The sequence below is a fragment of the Ananas comosus genome, unplaced genomic scaffold, assembly GCF_001540865.1.
Source record: "Ananas comosus cultivar F153 unplaced genomic scaffold, ASM154086v1, whole genome shotgun sequence".
Lineage (NCBI taxonomy): Eukaryota > Viridiplantae > Streptophyta > Magnoliopsida > Poales > Bromeliaceae > Ananas > Ananas comosus.
The window spans coordinates 4,195-15,448 of NW_017891606.1; the positions used below are offsets into that span (position 1 = coordinate 4,195).

Below are 11,254 nucleotides of genomic sequence, written 5' to 3' on the forward strand. Positions count from 1 at the left end.
GATTAGATTAAAAGTAGTCTCCTAGGGTTGAGTGGATGATTGGATAAATAGTATGATCTAACGGATGAAAATGATCAAAAAAGTAAATTTAACAACAAAAAACTTGTAAGTACAAAAATAACTATATTCATAAGAGTATAGTAGCCGAACCCATATAAAAACTTGTAAGAGTTTAAAATTTTATAATAGTATTTTAAAAATTTGACGTGTAAGATATATTTATACATTCATGATCAGGCCATGTTTGGTTAGGGGATAGGGATAGGCCCTTATCCTTCCCTTTATACCCAAACGCTAATTTTTTACCCAAGAATAGCAGTTCTCGGTTACCTATAATAACCGGTTATAATTATCCCTACCAACACCTCTATTTTCTATATAAAACTATATAATATTTTTCTTATTCTATATTATCTATCCAAACGCTATTTTTCTTATCTCCAGAAACAACCCAATTTTCATCCAAACGCTATTTTTCTTATCTCCATACTTATATCTATTTCTATAATAGTTAGTTCTTGCTTGTACCCGTACCAAACGGTACCCCAGTGCACGATACAATTTCGAATCTGCCGATCCTGCAGCACATCCTGTCGACTCTGACTCATCTCTGTCACATCCCGTCGGAAGAGCAAGGAACCTGTTGATCATGGGATTTACCTGCTTCCTCCTCTTTCCCATATCTCAGTTATTCAGAATCTGTAGACAAAAAAGGGCAAAATTACATGATCTTAAAAGCTTATTCAGAATTTGTACGCATCATTAGATTACAATCTCTTCACTGCTTTGAAAGAAAACTGCTAAATTAAAAATATGAAACACACAAAATATTGATACATTCATGAGTTGAGCTAGACTACTCTCAAAAGCACCAAGAGATTGAATAGTGTTCGATCCAAAGACTATTAATAATCAAGAAGTAGATGCAAAAACTAAAAACTTAGAAGCACCAAAAAATTAGTGCTTTTAAAAGTATTCTAGTTCAATTCTACATTCATTCCATAACAAAAGTACAAATAAAATAGACACAAACATTAATAATTTTCACTCCAAACAAAGGACTTAGTAAAAGATTGTTAAAATCACGAAATTTAATGGTTTGAGGACCAAATAAAACACTTGAGAGTTAAATTAACCTACAGATTCATCAGTCCAAAATACGAAATTTAATAGTTTTGAGGACCAAATAAAACACTAAATTAACCTACAGATTTATCACTCTTCTTGGTGAAAAAAAAAAAACAAAGGGGCAAGCACAAAAACTAGTAAACAATTAGTTATACATGAGCAGTAGAATTGAGGGCATTCAAGCCTTAGGAAAATAAAATTTACAAATCCAAAAAAAAAAAAAGAGGAAAAAAAAAACAGGAGCAAAAGGAAAGAAATTAGCATGAAGCTGGTGTTCAGAATAGTAAAATACATAGCAAGTTTTATTTTTCCTTTTTTCGCCGGCCATGGGGTTTCTGAACTTTGCAGAATAGCATGAACTTGCAGAACATATCGTAACTTAGTCGTAGAACCTCCGCAGGCATTCACCGCGAATAAAATGATTTACAGCAATCCATAAATTTAGACTCCAATTTTGAGTTTGGGAAGTGTTAGAGTAGGATATCAGAAGTCATCGTAGCAGATAAGACTTCAGAGTTTCAACGTGTCCTTACGCTTTGGATTCCAAGGCTAAAAGAATCTTCTTCCTCGGACCCTGAAATCACCAAAAAAAACAATACGAAAGTAAACAATAGATGCAACAAACGATCACGCGAGGGTTTGAAGTTAACAATCTAATTGACAAAATGTAGAACAAGAGGTTGGGCCAGAAGCTTAGTAAAATCAACATTTCATAAACAACATCTTCTTTTTGCATCAGTAAAGAGGGGACAAAGTGATTTTTCACAGGAAAAAAATCGTTCTGAGTTGTTCTCGGTTTTCATAATAAAATGATGTACAGGAAAAGAAAAAAAGTTTGTCTCTTTGAAGGTCTCAATATCTAATTCGCCATATAAATGAATTGAGTTATATATTTTGAACGTCATCTTAAAGCATGTTTTGGACATTTCCACAATTCTATATCAGGGGAAGTGTAGTAATCAAGCAAGGAAGAGTTGATATATACATTGTATGCACGTAAACTTGGGAAAAGGAACGTCTGGGGAAAGCAAAACTGGAGTTATTTACATATAAACCCTAAAACATAACTATACAAATATATTTTGGTGAAGAGCCTGAATTTCATGTATGCCCTCCAAAAATTTAATTTCTCATATAAATATCGTGACTTAAAAAATGTGCGGCTATAAAAAAAAAAAAAAAAGAATGTAGAGTGGAAAGCCAATATCAACCCATGAATTGGATGAATCATCATCTTGAGACAAAATCAAATTCTGCTGATAGATTAGATAACCCTTCAGCTTAAGATTTATTTTTGTAAAGGATTGCAAACTCGAAGAGTACATATAAAAATTCAGATATATGAGATATAGATATGTAATAGACAATTTTACAAGGATAAATATTGGTAAATACACCAAACTGAAATTCTCAGAGGTGTCAACATTACCATTGGAACTCCAAGAGCCTTGAGATCCTCATCTGTCATGTGAAGCAGAGCCGTCATGTCGACCTGCTGGGGCATCATGTTACATGAATAAAGACACAAAAATAGATGAATGGCAACAGAAGGCATATTAAAACCAAAAAGCCGGACCTCCTCTACTTGGAAAGTTATGGAATACTTCTCGAGGCCTAGGGACCTCAGGAAACCATCAACTGATGATTCAGGCTGCACAGTTGAAGAAAGATATCAAGTTCTATAAAAATATTTCAGCAGCAAACCACAATGGACTGTTCACCAGAGACACGTAATTGAAGGTCAAAAATGTGGGGAGTCAGTTTTATTTAGGATGAATTATGGCCTGGACCTGATCCACAATGGATCACTCGCCTGAGATGCAATCATAAGGTACGTCGATGAATTTGTGATCTACAACACTTAAATGTTTACATGCTAAAAATCATGGTTTTTAATAAGTCTTTTTTTTCCACGTAAGTACATTAGATTTTCTAATAGCGTTGGTTTTCAAGACTACCTGATGCCTAGGTAACTAGTTTCAAAACTAATAATCTTTCATATGTAGATTACTTGGAGGTTGTACATCACATCCAATGGCTTACATTAAGGTTTCTTAGGCCTATAGTGTTGAAAATCATCGGCTGTTTCTTGCTAACTATATGGACCAGATCCACGCAATTATCTCAAATTATAGATCGTTCTGCAATAGATAGTACATTAAGATATGCATGAGCTAATATGGATGTGCTACCACGCATGAGAAAGTAATTTAGGGAAAAAAAAAACAGCTGCCAAAAGAAGATATCAATGATATATTTGTTCACTGCCTGTTTAAATAAGATTACAACCTTCTGCTGAGATGCCTTCTTAGATGAAGTTGGTTTGGAGATCTTCTTAGTTTCCGGTGCAGGCGCATCTATAGGAGGTTCATATCTCGAGAGTTTGGCAACCTCTGGCTCTGACTTGGTTTTTGAAGGGATATCTCTACTTGGTGGTTGTGAGTGCATAATGCCAGAAAGCTTTTCACGAAGATCTCGGACCCCTGAATCCCTCACGCTGATAGATGATTGTTGGGAGCCTTTCTTCTGAAGCTTCAGCCTTAGATCCCTCGGACCAATGGACTCTAAACGGAACAGTGCATATAAATTAGATGTTATTGTAAAATTCTCTCCCCACTCCCCTCTCCGCACAGGAAAAAAGAGAAGGCTTGTCCTTATCCTAAGAGACAATACAACAGGAAAACAAAGAAAGATATACAGATATATACTTGAAGTTTGAGGTTCTTCATCATCGTGATAAAGGTCGTGCTTCCATTTGTCATCACTTTGGCGTTGCCTGTAGTTCAATAAAATAAGTTAAGCTTGTGTAGGAAGCCCCTACAATATATTTAGCAACTTTGCAATATGCTCAGTTGCAATGTACCAGGGGAAATAAATGATGAATAATGTGACCAAATAGAAAACTATCAACCAGAGATGAGTACAAAAAGGTATGGCCGATGATTTCCAAAAGCAATTGGTAAAGGCTAACTTATTCTAAAAACCCCTACTGCTTAGCATCAATTCTTCTTGCTTACCTTAGAACTCATCTAACAATTGCTAAAAGTCTTCTTCTCTTTCTATACCTTCCATCTCAATTTTACAGAAGGAGCTCAGTAAGTAAGGTCGATTAGATCAACTTGACCGTCAACTCATTGTCTGCTAGTCGGTTGACCATATTTGACTTGACTCATAAACTCGGCACATTAGGTCTGAAAAGAGATTCCTTGACCCATTAGCAGGTCATGTTGAGTTTTGACTAATCTCATAAGTCTCACTATGTCAACTCAATCTGAGAGAAAACTGACCTCCCCAGCTCTATCTTTCAATGTGAGACAACCACACATTCTTCTAGCTAACAACCAGCCTTCTTGATGCAAGGTTCAGCGAATCCCGCCCTTTGCTCTAAGCCAGAGAGTACACATGATTGCTACAAAAGTTCCCCAGAGGAGACCATAACAGAAATTTGGGTCCAGGGTCTACAATGGTTTAGGACTAGTAACATCGAATATCTCTCCACTTATGTTAGCGAACAAAGAATGCACTAGACAATGCAGTCCATGCATGTGTGATTATCAATCATCATCCAATGATCCCCACAATAAGTGCAATTTTTGTTTCAATTTCTAATCATTAACTAGCTGTTAGCCTTGTTATTTGGCACAGAGACTCTTGTCAACTTCAAAATTCAAATGTAAATGATTAAAACAATGATTTCTTGCGATCAACTTTGACAATTTACATCATCAAAAGGGTTGTCCTGGAGAAGTACCAGATGTAGATAACATTCTGGCAAACCTTCTAATTAGGAACAACAGTGTAACGAATGATAAGAAGGCAGAATTAGCCAAAGCATAATGGGTATAAATACCTCGGTCTAGAGAGGATACAAAACTCATAAAATGAAGAGGAAACCTAAAATCTGATCTCCTGAAAAAATTGTGTTGGTAAGTGTCTATCATGCTGCTCTTATAATCCTTTAAAGCACTAGTAGCATCAATATAAGGATCATTCTGTGCTTCATTAATCCATGTCTTGAACAGGATATAATCAGAGTGATACTGCTCCATTGACTCATTGAGAGAGCTATTTGATCCACACCTGGAAGTTGAGCTCCTCAAAAAGTAGCTATATTAAAGGGGCAATTAAAACCAAAGTATCCAGTTCTTGCAGACGCAAGCACTCTTAAGAAAAGAAAAACGCCAATGTCATATGCTTCTATATCACTCGTATCCTCACTAACACACAACCAATCATCTCACCCAATAGTCATATAATTTTAACTCAGACAAATGTGAAACTCCTCAAATCGCTGCTAGGGAAACGTTAAAAGAGGAAGAAAATAATAAGACATTTTCCCACATCAATGCTTTGTTATTAACTGGTATGACAGAAAGAGAAGCACTTTGGTTCCTCGCATATCATTAAGATCATATCAAAAACCCCCATCTCCCCTGGAGTACAGTAACTATAAGTTTCCTAGAGATTAAAAAACATTCTTGGATTACCCATCATAGCCTTTTGCATCACTGAGCAATCATTAGTTCCTACTTTACATAAAAAACGCCAAATTTCTCTAATTAAAAAAAATATAAAGCCTTTCTACAACATTAAACAACATGTAACCATTCGAAACCCTTGATTTCTTCTCAGAAGCAAAAGTGAACATATCTGACTTAAGAACCGAATTGATGTGAATCGATTGATCAAAAAGTACTCTTGCATAACTTCTGTTAGAAAGTGCAACAAAAAAAATCTCCATCATACCTCTTTTGCATCACTAAGTCCATCATACCTATTTTGCATCACTAAGTAATCCTAACTAAACAAAACCTAGTTTTGTGACACCCAAAACACCCAAGTAGATGAAAACGCCAAACTTCTTAAACCAAAGCAGATAATGCCCTAATTTCCCTATTCCAGCAGGAGATTAAACAAACAAAAACCATCCCAAACCTTTCATTTCCCTATCCGAAGAAGAAATATGCATATCACAAGCATCTGGAAAAGCATACTCACTTGCATCAGTGAGGAGTCCTAAACGAGCGAAACCTAACTTTTCTACACCCAGCACTCAAGTTTGTAAAATTAAATCAAATGTACCCCAATTCACGAACCATCCCAAACCCTGGATTCCTTCACTGAACCAAAAAAAATCACCAAACCAGAAGCATCGGGAAACGAATCAAACCAAAAAAAACCGATCCTAAAAGCGAAATTGGAGTAGAGGCGAAAGATCGAACCTTTTCACGCCTCCTTGCCTGATCGGCGCGAAATCGTCGGGGAGGTCGCCGTTGAGGCGATCCTTGATGGATCTCTTCCGCGCCGCCGCGATCTGATCGGCGTACATCTCACCTCGCTCCCTTGGCGTCGCCGAGGAGAGGGCAAAGAATCCCTAGCTAGCGCGACGGGGGAGAGGAAGGAGAGGAGGAGGAGGGAGCGGTGGAGCTAGGGTTTTGGAGCGAGCGAGGAAACAATCGCGGGTATGCGAGAGTCTAATAAGGGTCGAAGGAGAAGAGAGGGAGGGGATGAAAAAGAAATATAAAGGAGGGGTATTTTGGTAAATTTAAAGCGTCCACTCTTTTGTTGGTGAAAATGTATCGAGGTACCTCAACTATAGGAATTTTTTAACTAGACCCCTCACCTTTTTTTTTGTTTGGGGGGTGGGAATGAAAATGCGTAGAACATATTAAAACTAAGAACTGTATTGTGTCGAATATACAACCATTTAAAATTGTAATTTTACTATCTAATTTTTTAATTTATTTTATTTGAGTAAATGAATGGTATTTTAATTTTAAAATTTTTTTTTATTGAATAAATTTTTAGTGTTGAAAAGATATTTAACGATTTTTATCTTTCTACTTTTATTTTTTTTCTTCGGCTTAATGTTAATACGATATAAATTTAAGTGTCTATTGGCACACGCTGTATCCATCATGTCATATCGTATCAACAAAATATCGGTACGGTACGATCACCGTGCCGATTCCCGTGCCGATGACATAACTTAAAACCCTTTATTCTTTAAATCAATAAGTAATTTTCTCAAAAAAAATCAAAAGATTGATAAAGATTTATAATAAATGGTTAGAATATTTATTGCTAAGAAAAAAATATTTTATGCCATTATTTGTCGGCACATATGTATTTTTTATGATTCGACTGTGCCGGCAAGTTTTCAATATGAACCCCTGCCACTGCAATTAAATCCTTAGTTACAACTCCCTGAGATTGCAGACTTAAGCATTTCTCACAAAATTACAATTAAATTACACTTTTGTTCCAAAACTATGAGTTCCATGACATCTTGGTCCCCAAATGTTTATTTGTTGTAATATTAAAAGCGACACAGCATTATTGGGATTCATGATGCGATAATAATTAAAAAAATATCACATTATTCTCACGGGGCTGTATATCTTAATAATTGATTAAATAAATTGGATTGTAAAACTTAATTATTATAATTATTATTTACGAAGTTCAAACTAAAAATTTCCAAATTTTTAGTTAGAGGACCAATGTGTGATTAGGAATGTCAATGGGTATGAATACCCGAAATAATATCCGAACCCGAATCCGAACGGGGCGTGTTTACCAGAGCTAAACAGGTATGGATTCGATTATGAGTATAGAAAATAAAAATCTGACGGATATGGATACGGGTATGGATTTTGTACTTACCCAATCCGAACCCGAACCCGAATACGAATATTTATATATGTACATAATTTATTTTTATTTATTTATATAATATATAAAATATTTAATAAATTTTATTCTTTAGATCTTTATCCAACGATATGTATTTTTAAAATTTGTCAAGTTCAGGTCCAGGTTCGGATTTCGAATTTTTGGTCAGGTACGGATATGGGTATGAATTTTTAAAATCCGTCGGATTTGAATCCGAGTTTGAATTTTTAATTTAATTTTTGAATTCGGATTCGAGTTTTTAAAAATTCGATCTAAACCCGACCCGTTGACATCTCTAAATGTGATTTAGGCCCTAAAAAAACAAAATTTTCAAAAATGGAGTTGTGGAAAAATTTATGGCAACTACTAGGACTTGCAAACAATCTCAACCGTTGAATGGTAGATGGACGGATGTGATGAAACCGAGCGAACAACTTCCGCACCCGCACCTTCTAGAAACAACACGCCACGTCTTCTTCCTCCTCTCCCCCCCTCTCTCTCTCTCTCTCTCTCTCTCTCTCTCTCCCGTTCACACTGAAACAAAAACCGTTATATCATTAGCACCTCCGAGGGGGAAACGGGAAACGCCGTTACGTAGGGTTTGGGTGGGAGGGTGTGGGGGGACGCGGACGGATGAACGCGGCAACGCATGGCCGGGAACGTAGACGAAGCTGTCTTCCCGAGTGGCCAACACCCGCTCTGGTCCTCTCGCGCCCTCCCGCCGTGCGCCGGTGGCCGGCGGGGCAAGCCGGGCGACGCGGCCGCCGGCGCGGTAATGAGTCGCCGCCTAGGGCTCTTCCTCCGGCTGCCGCGCGACCGCCAGACGGAATCGTCGATGCCAGCCGCCTCAGCCGCGCGTGGGGGTGAGAAATCAGAGGCGGCGGAGGAGGCTGAGCCCCTCCGGGGACGTCGCGCGCGGAGGAGTCGAATCGCAGTCGACTTTGGCCGAGTCAAGCTCAATGGTTAGTTGGTTTCTCCTCTCCCCTCTCTCTCTCTCTCTCTCTCTCTCTCTCGCGATCTGTCCGGCGTATTAGAGGTTTGTTTGGAATGTGGGTTTAAACTGATGGGAATTGATTTTGGTTGGTGACGAGTTCGATAGAGGTGGTGAAATCTCGTGGAGTGCGGAGATTGCCGTGCCAGGGGCGTTCCGGATGGCAGCCTCTATAGCCAGACCGTTGGAAAGGTGTTGATCAGCTTCATTCAATTTTGAATCTTTTGGAATTGAATTGTGCTATTTTTATTTCCTTTGTTTCATTTTTGTTTTGAATATGATGGTGTTCGGTAGTTAATTAGATTTTAACGCTGCATTTTTATGTTATGATTGAAAAATAAGTTGTCATTGTGACTCGAACCGTCTGATGTAATGCAACTTTTTGAATGGTGTTGTTTTGCGAAAAAGATTAGCTAGGATTGGTAAGATGGAGTGGGGGATGTTGCATTTTAGGCGCGCAAGGCATGCATGCATGGAGTCTAGTCGATTCTTTCATCGTAAGAAACGACAAAGAAAAGGAAAAAGATTTAAGTATGAAGTTAATAACATTAAAGAACACTTAATGCCAAATGCTCTGTAATTCAATGTAATCGACACAAGGCAAAAAAAATAATTGTTTTGGTAAGGATGTACTAGATGAATCATGTAATGGAAAGTGGAGTGGTATGATCTTTGCATCCAACATACTCTGCATATGGCAGAGATTTTGTATGTGGTGAAACACGACCGATACCATTCATTTGGCTATGGTTGTCGTGAAGATTGTTGTCGAATTACATGGGGTTCCTTTTGTGTGTTGCTTTGGGACTGATAGTTAGTTCTTATGCCATTTTAGCCGCCTTCAAATTATTTTCAATTTTGCATTATTTCATCAAGTATTAGAGTGATCACTAATACGTTCAGAAACGTCTTATTTCCTGTATCTAGTTACACGGAGAAATTCGCTTGACTTTCTTGGTTAGGTTAGCAGCGTTTTTGCGGATATTTGCAACCGTCTACATATGTGGGCACAGTGAGTTTGGAGAAGAACGCGTTCTCAGTATGAGTGCATTTAGATGAGCTTCCTTCTGAATTCCTTGTTAAGTTTCTAGATGTTTTACTAATTTGAATTGTCCTAATTTCTAAGGTCTCAGTTCAATGAGCGTTTAGCAAAATGTTCATCCAAAACTTTACTAATTCCATCTAATTTACAGTGACATTCCCCAAGGCACTTTGTCTAATAGTGTGATGGTATTAACTTGATCACTTTGTGACGGTAATACTTTTCATTGCTGGTTAAGTCAGAAATAACGCGAAGCAATGATAAGAATCGGAGGGTTTCAGAACTATAAGTTTGAATGTCTGAAGGGAGACTGGGGCTTCGCTTAAGTCAGAGATTACTCATGGAGTACACCACTAACTGGGAAACTCGTCGTGTGGGGCCCAGTATTTGCCAGGAACCTCCTTCGAGAATTGCATAATATCCAATCTTCTTGTGGCTCTCTTGTATGGATTTCTGTTTGATTTTGATGCCCAATTTCTTTATGCTCCATTACTGGTATTTATCGAGTACTCAATAGCTTGGAATCTCAAACTTAACGCAAGAGAACAAGCCTGGGGTAAACTTTTCAACCAATACGCATAACTTATATCATTTGAATAGTCTTTGTTTCTACGCCTTTTTTTGTTGGAATTGATTTTCAATCCTTTGTTATTGCTGCATTTGGAGTTACTGCATGATTGCTACATCAAATTGTTTTTTTGTTTCTTTGGAAAAGCACTGCATTTCCAGCTAATAATGAATGAATAGACGGTAGTTATTATGTAGAATTGAGAGCAAGTGAATTTATACTAAATGTCATCATTCAAACCTATTTTTATTTAGTTGAGGTGACTCATTCCCTCCCTTCGTGGATCCTGAGACTACTAATCTACATCCATAAATAACAACATTGAATATGTCTTTGGACAGAGTCAGGAATGCAGATCACTCATATTATATTTATAGTCGTTAATGCGATTTGAAAATCCATGAGTGCCTACTTGTCGTTGCTGGGTGTAAATTGTTAAACATGACTTTTAGATTTTTAATTTTCAGGACGTGCAGAGATTGATAGAACAGAAATGACGAGATCGTACAAGAGCACCACCCTGAGATGCCATTTTCTCAGTGACTACAGTCTCAGCAAGTCTATCAGCGTGAGTACCTGCGTTATATAGCAGAATCGCATATTACTTTTTCTATGTGCGTTACTCCTGAACCTGCAAAATTTATTCATATCTGACTATACAACTATTCCTGCATATCTTTAACTTTTAGTATAGCTTAGAAAAATTAATCTCATTTACATATAATCCTCTGTTAGTTTCAAATAGTGCAATCTTTAAATTAATATTTTGTATACAAGAGCAAGGTGAACCGATGAATCGTTGCTCTCCAACTTAAGGCAAGCTGCTATTTTTATTTCTCTCTTTGGTTTT

General features: G+C 37.3%; 1 protein-coding gene across 1 annotated transcript; it reads right to left on the reverse strand.

Moving 5' to 3' along the window:
• Window positions 1-263: 263 nt before the first annotated feature.
• Window positions 264-6,641, reverse strand: LOC109705022 (ankyrin repeat and SAM domain-containing protein 6-like). The gene is made up of 7 exons (XM_020225786.1): window positions 6,351-6,641; window positions 3,837-3,904; window positions 3,418-3,692; window positions 2,705-2,779; window positions 2,558-2,620; window positions 1,662-1,702; window positions 264-699 (listed from the first exon to the last, which is right to left on the reverse strand). Exons 1-7 carry the CDS (start codon window positions 6,455-6,457, stop codon window positions 693-695), a joined length of 636 nt encoding a protein of 211 aa, XP_020081375.1. The 5' UTR covers window positions 6,458-6,641; the 3' UTR covers window positions 264-692.
• Between the last annotated feature and the right edge of the window lie 4,613 nt (window positions 6,642-11,254).

Bases quoted from the DNA above. Each gene is read 5' to 3' on its own strand.
- LOC109705022 (XM_020225786.1), bottom strand. From the start codon at position 6,457: ATGTACGCCGATCAGATCGCGGCGGCGCGGAAGAGATCCATCAAGGAT. The intron at 3,693-3,836 runs GTATATATCTGT...TGTTCCGTTTAG, and splicing joins TGAAGAACCTCAAACTTCAA to AGTCCATTGGTCCGAGGGAT. The intron at 1,703-2,557 runs GTAATGTTGACA...TGGTGATTTCAG, and splicing joins AGGCTCTTGGAGTTCCAATG to GGTCCGAGGAAGAAGATTCT.